The sequence below is a fragment of the Rhineura floridana genome, chromosome 17 (assembly GCF_030035675.1).
Source record: "Rhineura floridana isolate rRhiFlo1 chromosome 17, rRhiFlo1.hap2, whole genome shotgun sequence".
Lineage (NCBI taxonomy): Eukaryota > Metazoa > Chordata > Lepidosauria > Squamata > Rhineuridae > Rhineura > Rhineura floridana.
In genome coordinates, this window is record NC_084496.1 from 10,198,026 (window position 1) to 10,217,207 (window position 19,182).

General features: G+C 46.4%; 1 protein-coding gene across 17 annotated transcripts in view; it reads left to right on the top strand.

The window, feature by feature from the left end:
* The first annotated feature begins 843 nt into the window (after positions 1 to 843).
* Positions 844 to 19,182, top strand: part of MAPK8IP3 (mitogen-activated protein kinase 8 interacting protein 3) — a 90,654-nt gene continuing 72,315 nt past the window's right edge. For all 17 annotated transcript variants that reach the window (XM_061599279.1, XM_061599284.1, XM_061599278.1 and 14 more), the window contains exons 1-3: positions 844 to 1,306; positions 16,839 to 16,959; positions 18,795 to 18,865. In XM_061599279.1, the coding sequence (XP_061455263.1) occupies positions 989 to 1,306; positions 16,839 to 16,959; positions 18,795 to 18,865 (510 nt within the window). In that variant the 5' untranslated portion in view covers positions 844 to 988. The remainder of the gene's footprint in view (positions 1,307 to 16,838; positions 16,960 to 18,794; positions 18,866 to 19,182) is intronic.

The window sequence follows — 19,182 nt, forward strand, 5'->3', positions numbered from 1 at the left end:
ACTGTTTGGGCTGCCTGCCGTCCACCCCACCATTCCCAAATGGGCACCAGCCCACCTCTGCTAAAAATTAAATCTTACACAGGCACACCGATTGAAAAGGAGGCTAGTCCTCATTTTTGCCTCATGTAGCAAAGAGAGCTGTGCAGTGCTGAAGGGCTGTAGCTCCGTGTTAGAGCACCTGCCTTGCATGCAGAAGGTCCCATGTTCAATCCCCAATGGCATCTCTGGATAGGGCTGGGAAAAGACTCCTGCCTGGAACCATGGACAGCCACTGCCAGTCAGTACTGAGCTAGGTGGGCCAACGGTCTTATTCAGTATAAAGCAGCTTCCCATGTTGGGCAAGGGCTGTAGCTCAACCCTAGAACATCTGCCTTGCACGCAGAAGGTCCCAGGTTCAATCCCCCCCATCTCCAGGTAGGGCTGGGAGAGACTCCTGCTTGAAACACCCGAGAGCTGCTGCCAGTCAGTGTCGACAATCCTGAGCTAGGTGCACCCGCCTCAGATTAAGGCTACTTCCCTATGTTTGCTCTAGACCTACGCTCCCCATTTACAAAGAGGCCACTGATTCATAGGGTGGCCATGAAGGCACATGACAACAACAACAAATAATGCCCCATTTGGAGCTGGACCTCCTGGGCGTCACAGCTCAGGTCGGCCTAGTAACGACGGAGGCGTTTTCCGCTTTGGTGGGAGGGAAGGATGCGCACGGGAGATCCGATTGTAACCCCCGTTCCCTCCCTCCCGTCAACCCGAGGAGGCCGGCCTCAGCGTCTCTGGCGCTGGTGCGCCTGTGCGCGCAAGGCAGGGAGAGCGGCGACGGGAGTGGCCAGTGGCGCAGGGCAAGCGAGCCGAGCGGTGGGGAGGTGGAGACCGAAGCCGCAGGAGCCGCATCAGCATCGCCGCCGCCATCCCTCCATCTTCTGCCAGCCGGCGGAGCAGGTGCCGCTGCCGTGGGAGCGCGTGAGCGGCGATCGGCGGGCGCGCCAAGATGCTGGAGATCCAGCTGGACGACGGCGGGGTCGGGGGCTACCTGGGCGACGACTACTGCTCCGGCTCGGTGATGTCGGAGCGGGTCTCGGGCCTGGCCAGCAGCATCTACCGCGAGTTCGAGCGCCTCATCCGCTGCTACGACGAGGAGGTGGTCAAGGAGCTGATGCCGCTGGTGGTGACGGTGCTGGAGAACCTCGACTCCGTCCTGACCGACAACCAGGAGCACGAGGTGGAGCTGGAGCTCCTGCGCGAGGACAACGAGCAGCTCCTCACCCAGTACGAGCGGGAGAAGGCGCTGCGCAAGCAGGCCGAAGAGGTGAGGGGCAGGCCGGGAGGGAGATCCCTACGGGGGGCCGCGCGGAGAGGAGAGGCCTTGGCGCGCAACGCGGGTGCAGCGCTTTGGGGCGGGCCAGAGCTGGGGGCGAGGGGAGCCCACGACGGCGGCGGGAGCCTTCTGACTCCAAAGGAGGCCCATAGGCACGAGGGGGTCTTCTGGGGCTCAGGGCCCCCGGCCCAGCTAATGCGGATTGTTGCCTGTGTTAAATCATCAGGAGTTGATTACTACTACTACTATTATTATTATACAACTCTGTGGAGCACCCAGTGATTCTGCCATCCAAAGGACTGATCCAGAGTTCAGCACATGCTCAAGTACGATGAAAAGAGCTACATGGTTTTGCTGGGCCCCTAAAACAAGGGTACACATATATGCTAGGGCTGCATGTTATACACCATACATTTAAAGAACGTTTTTCCCCTCCTCCTAAGAATCTTGGGAACTGTAGTTTGTTGGGGGAGCTGGACATGGTAGCCATGAGAGGGGGTGAACTACAATTCCCAGGATTCTTTGAGGAGGGGTGGGAAATGTGCTTTGAAGCTGCTTGAATTGTAGGGTGCCTGGGTAGTCTAATTGAGGGCTTGTCCTGTCCTGGATAAAGAGCAAGTGAAAGGGAGGGAGCGGCCCTTTTGGAATTTGGCAAATGCATTCAAGGGCGAAAGGGTTGTGGATGCAGTTTCTTGAAACGGGAAAGGGGGTGGAGGGGAGTTTGCATCAACGCCCAGTTTCTCTTTTGCTAGATTATAGGAGGCCTCTACATATCAAATCAGAATCCACCCTGAGGGGTAAGGGTGAAGCAGCAATCCAATGTGGTCAGTAGTCTCTGTAGAGTACTGCATGCAAAATGCTTTCCCCTTGCAACCTGCCACCCGCCCCTACCAAGGAGATTATCTCCTCCTCCTCCTCTCCCCATCCTACAATCTGCCCTGATCAGCTGAGGCCTTGCCCTGCCAGCATCTCACACCATCTCCTTTTTGCCTCCTGGCTCCATCTGGAACAGCCTTCCCTAACCTGGAGCCCCAATAGAGCTTTTGGACTACAACTCACATCCACCCTGTCATAGCTGAGGCTGATGGGAGTTGTAGTCCAAAACATCTGGAGGTCACCAGGTTGGGAGAGGCTGACCCTGGATTGCTACATTCACCGGACGCCCAATTCCATCACCCTTTGGCAACCAGTCAGATGCCTTTGCCGCTCGTATGCCAATTTCTGTGCCAAGATGGGATTCAACCTTTCCCAGCCTTTGGGTCCTCAGATGTTGTTGGGGTCCCATCAGCTCCATCCAGTGTGGCCAATATTCAGGAATAATGAGAATTGTAATCCAGCAACATCTGGGGACCCCAAAGACTGCAAAACGCTGGGATGTCTCTCTGTAGAAAGAGCACCAGAAAGCTGCTCAGTGTGTTTCCCTTGTTTTCTCCAGATCGTCATTCCTAGAAGTTCAGCTTGCCCTCTGGACACTCCCCCCCCCATAACTATTGGTTTCTCAGCATGGCCAAAGGAGAGAAAGGCAGGTTTGTGTTGTACAGTGCTGCCCCCCCCCACAAAAAATGTGCCAGGCAAGTGCTAGCCTCTTCCATATTCAGTCCCCATTGTTGTGTGGTACACAGGGGGTGCTTATAAACATTGGATGCATTACCAAGTGCCAAAGCTGCTCTGTTTGTCGATGGCAGGTGTGAAGAGATTGGGACTCCTCTTGGTAGATCTTTCAGTGGCTTGTGGTAGATCTGCAAGGAGTTGTCCTGACTCCCAATTTTTTAAAATATCAGCAACAATAGTAGCCAGTGTGGTGTAGCGGATGAATCAGCATGGTCTAGTGGTTAGAGTGTTGGACTAAAACGTGGACAACCAGGATTCAAATCTCCAATCTGCTCTGAAGCTCGATGGATGACCTTGGGCCAGTCACTGTCTCTCAGCCTAACCTACCTCGCACGGTTCTTCTGAGGGGAAAATGGGGAGAGGAAGATCCTTGCGTGCCAGCAGCAGAGAGCCTTTTTCCAGCTTGAGGGCTGCGTTCTTTCCTGAGGATCCTTCCAAGGGCCCAGGGCATTTTTGAAGGAATTATCACTAGGTGTACATTTTATCATTCAAATGGCTTGGAAGCCTCTCTACCATGTCCAGGTCCTGACATTTGGATTGAGGCAAAAGTGGTTCAAACTGAAAACAAAACCCAACAAAGCAGGGAGTGAATACAGCCTTGCAGTGCATTTACACAAGTTACTGACCTAGCTAAATTCTTCGTAGCTCGCCCGCCCACCCACCGGTAAATACATGAATTATAAAAGCAAATTAAAATTAAAAAGCTGCTGCTTATGATCCATGCCCTGCTGTGGCGGAATTCTTACAAAAAAAAAGAACAAACATGTATGCAGAGAACCAGACATCACAGTGCACAGGGGAGAGAGATTTTGTTAAGAAGTTTTTCCAGAAAGACTGGTGGTTTGTAAGAACCCTAAGAATGATTGTGTACTGTGCCCTTTTGTTCTTTTCTTCCTGTTCAATTTCACTAAAATTTCATACTTCTAGTCAGTGTTTTGTTGGCTTCCGGTCTTGAATTTATGTTCTTTGTTTGTTGATTAAATTTCATATGTCCACTGGGTGTTCAGAAGTTAGGACTGGGTGTCCGTTTGGACACGCAACTGTTACTTAAAAAATGCCTTGCAAGGGCCACGTGCCAGGGGAAAATTGGGCAGAACAGCGATTTCACCTTTTCTCCAGCAGGCTAGTTTCTACCCACACTCCTATCCCCCTCTCTGTCCTCCATCCAGGCAAACGAGACGAGATCAGAGTTGAAGGACATGTTCTCACCAGGCAAAAACGCTTGGGGTGCAGAGTAGGGGGTGTGGCCTAAGGAGAGTTTGGAGGGCTGGATAGGTCTAGAGGGCCACATTTGGCCCCAGGCCTGAGGCTCTCCATCCTTGGTGTACTCCACCTTAAGCTCCTTGGAGGAAAAGTGGGATACAAACGCATTAAGTAAAAATAATAAAAACGTTGCATTAAAAAAAACCCTTTCCCTTCCTTCTCGAGGAAGATACTGATGCCCAGAGAGGGTTTTGTTGTTGTTTTTGCAGGGGATGGGGGACAATGTGTGGGTTTTTGTGTGAAAAGGATTGTGAGCTCAGTTCTGGTCCTGAAGGCCAGTTCTTGGGCTGGGCATATGCTCACATTTATCCTGGTTCTTAATGCCAAGGGTATATCCACTTCCCTGAGTATTTTGTGCCTGGGGATCTAGGAAAAACAACAAAGGTCCTACAAACCTGAAGTTTGCTCGCTTCTGGTTTATGGTTGGGGCAGTTTGCTTATTCTCAGAGAAGTGTTCTACAGAACTCGAGGCCTTTCCATCTATTTTTAACTTTCCCAATTTGGTTTTCCTTGCCTGTGGAAGTTTAGTGAAGTTTAGGTCCTCTATAATTCACACTATGTGCAAGGGTCAGGCTGTGCATGCATTGCTTATATGGCCAAAATGGCCACTATCCATGCCAAACCAAGAATGCCTCTGTAGCAGCAAGATGAGGAAAACTCTAAGGCAGGTGTGGGGAATCTTCATGTTGCTGAACTACAACTCCCATCAGCCCCCGCAGGCCTGGTCAATGGCCAGAGATGATAGGAGTTGTAGTTCAGCAACATCTGGAGGGGCAAAGATTCCTCACACCTGTCCCTAAATTTTCTAGAACTACAAGAAGAAAAAAAGAAAAAAATACCCTGAGGGAGGAACTCCACAACAGTCCAATGGGGACTGAGCATGCTCAGTGGCCACAGAATGCTGATTGATTGTGGAGGAGGGACAGATGGAATAGAGTGCCTGGAACCCTGAACAGGAATATTCCATGATGCAACATTTTGTTGTAGGTCCCCCTTATGTTAGCATGTGCTTTTATTGATGTTGTTTTTATCTGGTGAGGCCCACTAGAGCTGGGGAGGTCAGGAGTTGTCTATGCAGAGGATGCAATCATGCTGGAGCGGATAATTCTTTTCACATCTTCATCTTTCCCTTAAATCAATTGTCAGACCATTCTTCCTGGTCCCTTGGGCTGATGCCTGATACCATGTCATGGCTCTATGTGGCAGTGTGGCTAGTAACAAGATGAGGCAGCTGTGAACTAAACATACAGGAAGCTTGAAACAGAATGAGAAGAACCCAAAATAATTCTGTTGCATATTTAGATAAAAGCACTTTTACTGTTAATGCGCTTTGCCAGCTCTTCAATCCCAGGCATATTAATACAATTCCTTTAATCTGTCCTAAATTAGAACCAACCCATCAGATTCCCCCTAAACCACTCCTGCTCCTCGGAGAAAAATTACTTTTTAAATATTTTTTTTTTTGGTACATGCAAGTGAAACATAACTCAGTTTGCATTTATGTCAGGAGTGTTACATGTTAATTCATGTTTGTCTTTGTGCAATAAGTAGGTGTCATTTTGGAAGGTCTCTGAGAACCATGGTTTTTTCATATTGTTGATGGTTGTGATCTTGCTCTCTACAGGAAGAGAGATTTTTTAAAAAATGAGAGTCACAATCCTGCTAAAGTTGAACTACTTTGCAGTAGTTGAACTTATTTTTAAGAAAGTTGAGTGGGGTGCTTAACAGCGAAATCTTATGCCTGTTTACTCAAAAGTAAGTCCCACTGTATTCAATAGGGCTTGCGCAAATCCAGGTGTGTTAGGATTGCAGTCTAGGGCTGCATGCACACCATACATTTAAAGCAGATGGCTCCTCCCCCCCCAAACCCCCCTGGGAACTGTAGTTTACCCCCCAGGGAGCTACAATTCCCACCACCCTTAACAAAATACAGTCCCCAGGATTCTTTGGGGGAAGAAGCCATGTGCTTTAAATGCATGGTGTGTACACAGCCTAGCTCCTGTTGAAATCAGTGGGACTTAAAAGATGCGGAAATTGGCTGGAGCAGTGGCTGAGGATTAAAGCTGCTTCTGAGAAGTGTATAAAATGAATGGAGGTACAGTACTCAAGTTCAATTTTTGTCAAATACTTTTTACCTGTCTTGATCTTTGCAGCATTTTGCACGCGCACACACACACACGAGATAGCACATTTCTGGATGATGGTCCATGTCAGAAAATCATCAGTTGCTTTTAACCATGGGGAACCTTTTTGAGCCTGAGGGCCACATTTCCTTCTTGGCAACCTTCCAGGGGCCGCACGCCTGTGGTGGGTGGAGGTCAGAGGCAAAAGTGGGTGGAGCTATGGATGTAAATTTTGCTTTTGTACAGTAGGCTGGTTTCTACACACACACACCTCTGTCCTCCATCGAGTCAAGTGAGAGGCATGATCTGAGTTCAAGGGCACACTCCAGCCAGGCAAAAACACACCCAAAGAGGGTGCAAAGCAGGGATGGTAGGGTATGTAGCCTAGGGAGGGCCAGCTAGTGAGGTCTGGAGGGCCCCATTCATTCCACAGGCCTGAGGTTCCTCATTGCTACTTTTTTATAGAATTCAAATTGTTATACAGTAAAACACAATCAGCAGCGTAGCGGCAAATTCAGAAGTGCAGCGTCCCTTCATAATCGTCACAGCCATGGCCTCTCACAGTCGTGCCCCCTTCTAAAATTATGCAACCTCTAGGATCACAGCATAATCTGGCCAGGCGTCTTGCTTTAGAAGACTCTTCACAGTGGCTAACACACTCCTTTTTCATGTCGATTGGCTCATAGGGTGCTGGAGACAGCAGAGGGACCTGGCTTCCCAAAAAAGTAAAGGGTCTAAGACTCCCCAAGACTCTAGACGACTACACCCTGAATATGAGAAAGAAAAGGAGCAATAAAGATACAGTTAAAAATTAATATGAATATTTAATGTGGACATGCAGTGAACCACCTGAATGAAGTTCATGGGCTGCTGGTGGTCCATGGACCACCATTTGGGAACCTCTGTGGTAGAGAATATCATGGACATCTGCAAGAATTTTTCTGGGGGTGGGGACAGGGACAAAGTAAAACACTGAAAGAGGTGAGGAGACTTGTTTCTTATTAATTACAATTTGTCTCCTATCTCATGTTCTACTAATGCTTCTTTTTTTAAAAAAATGAAAGCTAGGAATTGGGGTGTGTGTGGTTTATTGGGGGGGCAGAACTTGTGGGCCCTGATTGGCAGAACTTATGTTACCCAAGCCATAATTGAATGGTTCATCACTGAAGAGGGCATTTGGGGAAAGATGTGTTGCTAGGCTGACCTACTGTGGGTGTTCCTGTGTGGGATTTTTAAAAAAGCGTTCTTCCTGGCGAGAAAATAAGATCTTTAGAGTCCAAGATTTTACTGCATATGTTAACAAGACCCATGTGATAATCGATACAAGATCAAGCAACTGATGAAGCTTTATGGAGTTGTTACGCTTGCTGATTTAGACACAAAGGAGAGAAAGCTAAATAAGAGCATTGTAAGTGAGAGTCCATAAATGCGCAGCGTGTCTGAGTGAACATATTTTGCATCCTTGGGACGTTCGGATTTTTCTTTTGTTTTGAGGGTTACAAAAAAAACCAACGCTTCAGCACCTTGGACAGCTCCTTGAAAGTTTGGACTAAAACCCTGAGCAGATTCTGCTGCCCCACTGACATGGAGCCACCAGCCACCTCTGGATAGATGTAAGCAAGCCACCTCTGGATAGATGTTTGGGTATGATGTGTAGCATGTGTAGACGGAGGCTGAGGAGGAAAATGATCCCTGACTCTAAAGGTGCTTCAAAATGTGTTGCTGTGTGTGTGTGTGTTTGGAGGATGGAGTTTTTTTGGAGATTGTGCTGGGAGGTTTTTTTGGGGAGATTTTTTTGAAGGAGGGTTTTTTACCATTTTGTTGCGCTGGATTGTACTTCGTTTTAATATTGCCTTGCATTTGTTATATGACAGCTTCTCAGTTTCACCATATGTGTAACAAACAGGCTTGTATCCAAAGGCACACTAAGTCACCATCCTATCTGGGTAAGGATTTACGCTTGCACAAGGAGACTATCCCCCTCTCCTCCCTCTCCCCACATGTCCCCTAAATCTGTTCTGGAGGAGGGAGAGTGGGGGGCAAGTCCCACTGTGTAGCCGTAAATCCTTATGCTGATGGGACGGTTACTTAGTGAGCCCTTGGGTACAAGCTGCATATTGTATATGTTATTTTGCAAACTGCTTAGAAACTGTCTTAAGCGAGATATAAATATATGAAATAAATAAAAAGGTTTGTTTAGTTAAGGCATTTATATACTGCTTAATTGTAGCATTTCTAAGTGGTATTTTTGATGGAAGCAGAATGTCCCAGGGTTTGATCCCTGACACTTGCCATTAAAAGTGATGGGGAAGACTTCTCTGCCTGTGACCCTGGAGCATCTCTGCCGGTCAGAGTAGACAGCTCTGGGCTGGGCAGGCAAACTGTCAGACCTGGTGGAAGGCAGCATTCTAAATTCCCATTCTTCTAATGGGGATCAATTGGCAGCATGCCCAAATGGTGCTTTTGTGGTTGGAATGACTGAATCTTATCAGTTTGTTGCCTAGTAGTCCTGAAAAAGCCCACCCTGGACCCACTGGTTTGCAACAACTACCGCCTGGTTGCAAAAAAACCCCTTCTTAGGGAAGGTGATTGAGAGGGTTGTATGGCAGCAATTGCAAGTACACTTGGATGAAACAGACTTTACCTGTTCCAGTCTGGGTTCAGGCCTGGTTATGGGACTGAATTGGCTTTGGTCGCCCTGATGGATGACCTTCATCGGGAGAAGGACAGGAGGAGTGCGACCCTTACTCTTATTTGATCTCTCAGTGGCTTTTGATACCATTGACCATGGTATTCTTCTGGGCCAACTTGGTGAGATGCGTATTGGAGGCACTGTTTTACTGTGGTTCCAATCCTATCTCCAGAGTCAGTTTCAGAGAACACAATTGGGTGATTATTTATTTATTTATTTAGTTTCATTTATAAACCGCCCATAACCAATGGCTCCCTGGGTGGTGTACAACATACAAAAGTATAATATAAAATACAAGTGCGCTAAACAATATCAAAACAACTAAAGCAATTGTCTTTCAGACCCCTGGGGTGCCGCGGGGTACCATCTTGTCCCCCATGCTGTTTAACATCTATATGAAGCCCTTGGGAGTGGTCATCAGGAGATTTGGGGTGAGGTGTCAGGAGTACACAGATGATACCCAGCTCTATTTCTCTCTAACATCTGAATCGGAAGAGGCCGTGCAAGCCCTGGACTGCTGCCTGGACTCGGTGGTGGGCTGGATGAGGGCCAATAAACGGAGTCTGAATACTAGCAAGACAGATGCTGTGGGTTGGTGGTTCCTGAGTTCATATAATTGGTCAGTTGCCTGCTTTGGATGGGGTTGTACTCCCTCTGAAAGAGCAGGTCCATAGTCTGGGGGTGCTCCTGGATTCATCTTTGTTGCTAAAGGCCCAGGTGATCTCAGTGGCTAGGAGTGCCTTTTACCAGCTTTGGCTGGTAAGACAGCTGCAACTATTTCTGGACTGAGGTAGCCTGACCACTGTTGTCCATGCACTGGTAATCTCCAGGCTGGATTACTGTAATGCACTCTATGTGGGGCTACCCTTGCGGTTGGTCCAGAAGCTGCAGCTGGTGCAAAATGTGGTGGCGAGACTGCTCACTGGGGCATGGTATCGCCAACATGTTACCCCGCTGCTGAAATAATTGCACTGCCTACCTAGTAGCTACTGGGCTAAGTTCAAGGTTCTGGTTTTGGTGTACAAAGCCCTATACAGCTCGGGACCAGGATACCTGAAAGATCGTCTTATCCCTTATATACCCAGTCGATCACTGCGCTCTGTAGGTGAGGGCCTCCTGCGGATACCCTCTTATCAGGAGGTCCATTCTGCACAACATTGGAAGTGGAACTATAGTGTAGTGGCACCTATCCTTTGGAATCCCCCCCTTAAATATTAGACAGGTACCATCTCCGTTATCTTTTCGGCACCTGCTGAAGACCTTCCTCTTTCAACAAGCCTTTTAAGCAGAGACCTTATCCCAGTCTGTGTGTGTTGGAATTGCTTTTAAAGATGTTTTTAAACCTTTTAAAAAAATGTTTTTAAAGATATTTTCTTTTAATGTGTTTTAAGGTGTTTTTGTTTCAATATATTTTAAAGTCTGTTTTTATGATGTTTAAAAGTGGTTTTGTGTTTTTAGTGTTTTTGTTTGCTGCCCTGGGCTCCTACTAGGAGGAAGGGCAGGATATAAATTTAATAAATAAATAGATAATGAATAATAAATAATAATAATATGATTAATTTCACATATACGCTCATGGGGTCTGAACTGGCAGTGACCGACCAGGAGAGAGACTTCGGGGTTGTAGTGGACAGCACGATGAAAATGTCGACCCAGTGTGCGGCAGCTGTGAAAAAGGCAAATTCCATGCTAGCGATAATTAGGAAAGGTATTGAAAATAAAACAGCCGATATCATAATGCCGTTGTATAAATCTATGGTGCGGCCGCATTTGGAATACTGTGTACAGTTCTGGTTGCCTCATCTCAAAGAGGATATTATAGAGTTGGAAAAGGTTCTAAAGAGGGCAACCAGAATGATCAAGGGGATGGAGCGACTCCCTTACGAGGAAAGGTTGCAGCATTTGGGGCTTTTTAGTTTAGAGAAAAGGCGGGTCAGAGGAGACCTGATAGAAGTGTATAAAATTATGCATGACATTGAGAAAGTGGATAGAGAAAAGTTCTTCTCCCTCTCTCATAATACTAGAACTCGTGGACATTCAAAGAAGCTGAATGTTGGAAGATTCAGGACAGACAAAAGGAAGTACTTCTTTACTCAGCGCATAGTTAAACTATGGCATTTGCTCCCACAAGATGCAGTAATAGCCACCAGCTTGGATGGCTTTAAAAGAAGATTAGACAAATTCATGGAGGACAGGGCTATCAATGGCTACTAGCCATGATGGCTGTGCTGTGCCACCCTAGTTGGAGGCAGCATGCTTCTGAAAACCAGTTGCCGGAAGCCTCAGGAGGGGAGAGTGTTCTTGCACTTGGGTCCTGCTTGTGGGCTTCCCCCAGGCACCTGGTTGGCCACTGTGAGAACAGGATGCTGGACTAGATGGGCCACTGGCCTGATCCAGCAGGCTCTTTTTATGTTCTTATGTTCTTATGAGCTTGCCCTTCAAAGATGCAAATGATCTACATGTTCCAGGCCACATTCCAGAATTCCCAGTGCGCTCCCACTGCTGGCGGTGGCAGTCCAAGGACCAAATCCTCCTGGGAAATTTCAGAAAGCTGGGGGCGGATTGCCCCCCCCCAAAAAGAGCTTTGTCCTGTGGAAAACTGCAGTGTTGGAGAGAAGGGTTGTATAGGAACCTTGAAAGCTGACTTACACCAGGTCAGAATACCTGTCCACGTAGATGAGTGTTGTCTATTCCAGTAGTTCCTAAACTCCCCCCCTCCCCCAATGGATCACCTGAAAATTGCTGATGGACTTGGTGGACCAGTTCAGGATTTTTCTGCCTGTTGTAGGAATTGTAATGCGCCGTGTTGTTGTTATTGTTATGTGCCTTCAAGTCGACTACGACTTATGGCGACCCTATGAATCAGCGACCTCCAAGAGCATCTGTCATGAACCACCCTGTTCAGATCTTGTAAGTTCAGGTCTGTGGCTTCCTTTATGGAATCAACCCATCTCTTGTTTGGCCTTCCTCTTTTTCTACTCCCTGCTGTTTTCCCCAGCATTATTGTCTTTTCTAGTGAATCCTGTCTTCTCATGATGTGTCCAAAGTATGATAACCTCAGTGTCATCATTTTATCTTCTAGTGATAGTTCTGGTTTAATTTGTTCTAACACCCAATTATTTGTCTTTTTTGCAGTCCATGGTATGTGCAAAGCTCTCCTCCAATACCACATTTCAAATGAGTTGATTTTTCTCTTATCCGCTTTTTTCACTGTCCAACTTTTACATCCACACATAGAGATTGGGAATACCATGGTCTGAATGATCCTGACTTTGAAAGAATGAATGAATCTTTATTTTTTGGTGTTCAGTGATACATCTTTGCATTTGAGGAACATTTCTAGTTCTCTCACAGCTGCCCTACGCATTCCTAGCCTTCTTCTGATTTCTTGACTATTGTCTCCATTTTCGTTAATGACTGTAATGCTCTGAACTAGGTGCTATATGATTTTTGACTGCACTTTTTCTTCCATTATTCCATAGAATTCAAATTGTAATAAAAGAAAAGAAAAGAAGCAATAAAATACAGTTAAAAATCAATATGAATATTTAATGTGGACATGCAGCAGGCTACTGGAATGAAGTTCGTGGACCACTGGTGGTCCATCAACCACAGTTTGGGAAGCCCTGGTCTACTGTGACAGATAGCAGAGGTCTTTTCCATCACCTTCCTGAACCTTTTTGGCTGAAGGTGCCAGGGACTGGACCTGGGACCTTTTGAAATGGTGGCTGGTGCCTATTAGGACTGGTAGGGCAGAGGTGAGAGGGACCATCAGTAGCTGCCAGTGTCAGGAAGAGCTAATGACTGTATCTCTAGTTTTGTTCCCATCTACCTCCCTGCTGAGTTCTACAAGGGCAACACTGAGACACAGGAGGAGGAAGCTGACAGCCAGTGCCGCCACCCTCTGGACTGGATGCAAGTAAGAAGGCAGGCAGGTGGCGGCTGGCTGAGGACAGACTGAGGTTGGCGAGGCAGGGCCCCATTTGCCCTAATGAACCGGCCTCCGTTGTCTGAATGATAACCTAGCTGTTTCCCCTGTGCACAAAGTTTCCAGTTTGATCACGTCTGAGAATGCTTCTCCCTGTGCTGTCGGTTCTTGAACGTGATGCACGAGAGACCCCTATGAAGAGGATGCTCTCTGCTGCCCATAAATATCTCAACAAGCATAGCAATTCCTTTTTGCTTTTCAATTATTTATTTGCGTTTCACTCAGCTTGCCAAGATGATATTTGTCGGTTTCGCTTCCTGAGTTTTGCTTTGCGTGTTTGTGCAGGAATAGGACTTTCAGTCATTTTTGTTGGGGTTCTGGTTGTAAAACCTAGGTTGGAAAATGGTTGCTTTTTGCTTTGAAGGCTCTCCTGCATGTGAGGGTCAAAATTTCACCTGAAATTTCAGAGTACAAGGAGATGTTTTGCTCAGGAAGGTGTGCATGCAGTCAGAAGCTCAGCCAAGGAACCTGGCAATTGAGGGGAAATAGAAACTTAACCGAGCGTCTGGTGGTCCAAATGGTTAAAGGGTTTGGAAGGAAAGTAAAAATACTGCCCAAAAGTCAAAGCTAGAAAATGGAGTTAGCAGCTTGAAGTGGGGAAGAGCTGCAAGAAAGAAAAAAGGCTGAAACACTTTTAAGAGAGCTAGAACACTGGGAACTGTTAGCATGGAAAGGAGGCTGGAGAAGGGACCCAAAGGGAACTGAGGGATGCAAAATTGATAAGTATTACCTTGGTTCGGGAAACCATATAGAATAGATGCATTTATCTCTTCTGGGTAACTATTTCCCCCCCTAAAGTAATTCTTTTCTAAAGAATCCTGGGAACTGTAGCTTGTGAAGAGTGCTCAGAGGAGAGCCCTCACAGAACTACAGTTCCCAGCACCTTTAACAAACTACAGTTCCCAAGATTCTTTGGGGGAAGCCATGTCTGTTAAAGTGGTAGCCGAGTGTTTTCAATGTATGGTGCAGATGTGGCCCAAGTTGACGATTCTGTCTTGCACCATAATGGCTCACATAGGCACCAACACAGCCAAGTGCTGCCCTGGCTGAAGCCAAGTAGGCCTGGGTCAGGTTGGTGCCTGGATGGGGAGATTCATACCACCTCGAATTCCTTCATGGAGGAGAGGTGGGGTGTGAATGTAATAAATAAATATATCAGTTGGGGAAAAAAGGTTCTGCTGTGTGTGTGTTGAGAGCAGTCTGCAAACCTACACTGATATTCTCTCTTAAAAACAAGCATGAAGGGCAGATCTTTTCACAAGTTAATGGGCCATTTTAATAGCCCAATGTTAGCAGTGTGCAGGAACTGGATATACATTTTAAAATAAACTAAAAACCAGGGAGCCTCACCCAAGTCTCTCCTCTTTCACAATCTCTAGCGGAGCATTTATGAACTGATTCGGGGACAGGCCATAGCTCATCTAGGCAGAACATCTGCCTTGCGTGCTGAAGGTCCCAGGTTCAATCCCCAATGGCATCTCCAGGTAGGGATGGAGGAGACTACTCTCTGAAATCCCGGAGAGCCGCTGCCAGTCAGTGTGGACAATACAGAGCTGGACTCAGCCTGACTCAGTAAAAGGCAGGTTCCTATGTTCCACTCTTCTACAAAAGTTTATTTTGACTTTTTCCATTGACGTGGGAGCAGATCACATGTCACAAACCTGCACAACAATGTATGTAACTATCTGTGGCTAGGTTTGGGTGCGACGCTTAGCCATAAACCAAGAGCTGGGGAATCTTTTTCAGATCAAGGGCCGCCAGTGCTGGGTGGGGAGAAGTAAAGTTGGTGGAGCAACATATGTAAATTGTACAGCAGGCTAGTTTCTTCACATACTCACCCACCCCTCTAGATCCTCCATTTAGGTGACCAAAAAGCATTATCGGAGCACAAGGACGCCTTCCAGGCAGGCAAAAACACTCAAAAGAGGGTGGGAAGCAGGACCATTGAGGGCCTGGAGAGAGGCCTGAGGGCCATAGAGAGGCATGGATGGCTGCCTTTGGCCTCTGCCCTAATAACCATCGTTAAGCAAATTAGTTTGTACTTGTGCTATGTGCTGGTACGTGATGCTCAAGCTTTCTTGCTTTTCTTCCAGCAGGGAAACAAACCACAGAGTGACTGGCTTTGCATTATGGCTGAACCTGCCCTTCATGGTTTGTTTTGCTCCAGACAAGCCATTGATCTGAAACCAAGGCTTGTTGTTTTGTTTAGAAACAAACTACGAGCACTGGTACAGGCATAATGCCTGGACACTCTGTGGCTTGCTTCCCTGTTGGAGGAAGGGAGCAGCAAAGCAAGAGTGTCTGAGCTCGAGAGTCTTTCTGAAGGATGGAAGGGAGCTGGGCAAGGCCTCAGATCTGCTGAGAAGGGTCTCAGTTAGGGATGGGGGTCTTGTGGCTCTCCAGATGTTGTTGGACTCCAGCTTCCATCAGCCCCAGGCAGCGTGGCCACTGGTTAGGGATTATGGGTTTTCTAGTCCAGGGAGATCTGGAGGGCCACAGATTCCCCATATCTGGTCTAGATCTAGTAGTCACCTTTTGAAACTCAAGTGTCTGTGGGGAACCTGAAGTCAGGGCTGGCTCAAGAGATTTCTCCGAGGCAAAGCGCAAGTGAGCCCCCCCCTGCTTCTAGGTTCGAGGACAGCCATGTTATTTTGGCACCCAAGGCAGAGAATCACATAAGCGCCAAGGAGCCCAGTTGCCCCCCAGCTGGCAGTTGGGGACAAGGAAGGGGCTGGCTTGTGCAACTGTGGCAAGCTGAGCAGGCCGTAGCCGGCTGGGGAGGACTAGCCTCACAAGGAGGCAATGGTAAACCCCCTCTGAATACCGCTTACCATGAAAACCCTATTCATAGGGTAGCCATAAGTCGGGATCGACTTGAAGGCAGTCCATTTCCATTTTCCTCCCTGGCAGTCAAAATATAATAATGAAAACATAAATAGCTAACAATTTGCTGCCCTTCCATTCAGCCCAAATCAGCTGCCTGAAGCCATCGAACCAGGAACTCAGGAGAAATTAGTTTCAGTTTCGCATTTTAATGAGAACCTACCTAATGTGCACTTCCTGAAACTACACGAACTGAAGCAATCTGTCCTTTAAAATTCACGTTTCTCTGTATTTTGCAATGAGTTCTCAATCCAAAAGGGTACAAAGATATGTATGTTAGGCAAAAGTGTGTGTAAAAATGCATATAACGTGAAAATGAAATGTATTTGGAGAAACTGCTTATAAAAATGTGTATATTAGGCAAAATTTGCATATTAGGAGAAATGCTTACTAGAGCTGATGATTTTTAAGACAAAGAAGAAATGTCAAATTGATACGGAAATGTGATGAACTGAAGATTGGAAAACGAGAAACTGAAATTGACATATTTGTCCATTCTTATCCCTAACTTTGCCTAATGGTAGGGTTGGCCTTGATAGCTTGTCTTTATTATACATTGGAATGATAATTTCTAAGATAAGAACAGTATATTTTTACTTATTTGAAACTGTAATTATAATGTACAGATTTTTGAGGATGAATATAGTAGTAATAGTAATAATAATATCATACTTCTCCTAAGCCTCTCCTTGCTTTAACACTTCTGAGGACCAGTTCAAACATTCACTTGCTCAGGTGGCACAGTCCTCTTGCAACCAGTAGCACTTCACTTTGCACATGGTCAGAGGCTTAGTTGGGAGTGTCCCTATGTGAAAATGGTTTTCTGAGTGATAAGCTTGACATGTAAGAAAGATGGCCTTTGGTCTGCAGGTCTGTCACAGCATCTGATAAAAGGCCGTAATTTTCCATTCACACGTATCCCATTTCTCTGCTTTATTCTTATTTTATTTTTGTCCCATGTAGAAGTTCATTGAATTTGAAGATGCACTGGAACAGGAGAAGAAGGAACTGCAGATACAGGTTGAGCACCTTGAATTTCAAACACGGCAGTTGGAGCTAAAGGCCAAAAACTACGCAGACCAGAGTAAGTGAAAACCACGTGCACAATTTGGCTGACGTTCTGTGAATCATGCACAAGCTGCGTTGAATTCAGCAGGGGGTTATCTGTGCTGATTGACCAAATGCAGGGATGGGGAACCTGTGGCCCTCCAGAGAATTGCTGGAGTCCAGTTTCCATCCGCCCCGGTGAGTATTGGTCCATTGTCAGGGATGAGGGGAGTTGTAGTCCAGCAACACCTGCAGGGCCGCTGGTTCCATACCCTCATTGGGTGTCTCCAGATGTGTACGATAATTTGTTGGTCTTGTTGTCATCCTCGTAAAGAGCCATGCCTTGGATAATTGTGTTTTGTGGTGCTGGCAAACACCTAATCTGTGATTTTTACCACTCAGTCTACCAATGTAATTGTAATTAATTCAGGCATGGGGAACTTTTGGCCATTTAGATGTTGCTGAACTACAACACTCGTTATCCCTGGCCATTGGTTATGCTTGCTGGGGCTGATGGGAGTTGTAGTTCAGCAACATCTGAAGGGCCACAGATTTCCCACAACTGCTTTAATTTAATGGTGATGTGTGTGTGTGTGTGTGTGTGTGTGTGAATAAAATGCAGGGACAAGGGAGAGGCCTTTTCAGTTGTCACTCCCCATCTGTGGAATGTGCTCCCCAGTGAGGTCCACCTGGTGCCTTCATTGACATCTTTTTGGTGCCTGATAGAGACTTTTCCCCCAGGCATTTGATAGACTGAGATAATGTTGTCTGTTGTTAGTGTGCTGCCAAAGCGTCCTGTGCCTGCATGGGGTGTTGCTCTTTTATTGTTTTGTTTTTATAGCATGATATATTTGGTGTTTTTCTTTAACCTTTTTGTAAGTTGCCTGGAGACCTTCATGTAACAAGCGACAAATAATTGTAATAATAGTAATGCAAATTCAAGGGGATTAGCTTTAATTCTGTTGTATCCAACTTTTACTCAGACCCTATGGAAAAGAAAAAAAGGGGAGGGCAATGGGGGAAGAGTAAACTGGGGGAGAAGCAGCCGGGTGGGGGATGCCTATGGCACTTCATAAATATTCCAAATGTGCTTGTGGTCCCAAAAAGGTTGGTGACTACTGGTCTATGTTGTCCAGGCTTTCAGACTGAAGAGAAGCTGTTTAGTTCAGTGGTAGGGCACACACATTGCATGCAAAAGGTCCCAGGTTCAATCCCTGGCATCTCCATGCAGGGCTGGGGAAGACTCCTGTTTCAAGCTCTGGACGGCTGCTGCCAGTCAGTGTCAGTCATACTGAGACCTACATGAACAAATGGTCCGACATTATGTTATTGTATGTGATTAACAAGCCGTTTTAATAGAGACCTTATCCCTGAGTCTGTGTTGGAATTGCTTTTTAAGATGACTTGAAGTTATTGTTTTTTAAAAAAAGATGTTTTTAAGATGTTTTATTATTAGGATGTTTTTGAGATGGTTTGTTTTTAAGATGGTTTTAGAGTTCTGTCTCTTGTCTGCTACCCTGGGCTCCTTCTGTGAGGAAGGGCGGGATAGAAATTTGTTTATTGATTTGTTTGTTTGTTTACTGCTTCTAAGCAGCTTCCTAGTTGGGTCTTTTCTCACCCTACCTAGAGCCCTATCATTGGGCTACAAGTGGAATGGGGAAGTCCCACTTAAGTGTGTGCGATTTTGGAGTCAGGGTGTGGGAATTAACGTGGACTGGTCAGTTTGGTGTAAAAGACGGCAATCTTCACATTGCACCCTCGTTCCTTTTGGTGCTTCCATGCATACCCCTCTTGGAAATGACAGATCACATTTTCTTTCTCTGTTCCCCCTCCTACTGCCATTTCTTTCTCTCCTCCCCCCCCAATGAACAGTTTCCAGGTTGGAAGAACGTGAATCAGAAATGAAGAAAGAGTACAATGCGCTTCACCAGCGTCACACAGAGGTATCATTTGAAAGTTCAGGGGTGGGGGTGGGGTGAAGTGCTGGTTCTGTTCTTAGGTGATCAAACTGTTCCTGGACATAACTGTTTCAGGTAACAGGTGGGAGGGTTGTATGTTTGAATGTTCTTCCATTTTCCATAGGAAATTAAATGCTTGGGAGAAAAGATACAGGGTACTCTTTTCTCTGTTATGCTAGATTTGTGGGTGTTGGGAATGTTTTCCTTTTTCAACTATGCAGTTCCCCCATCTGCAATATGGAGTGCCATAGTCCAAGAACACTTTTTAACAACCTCACTTAACAATTGGTGTGATCTAGACC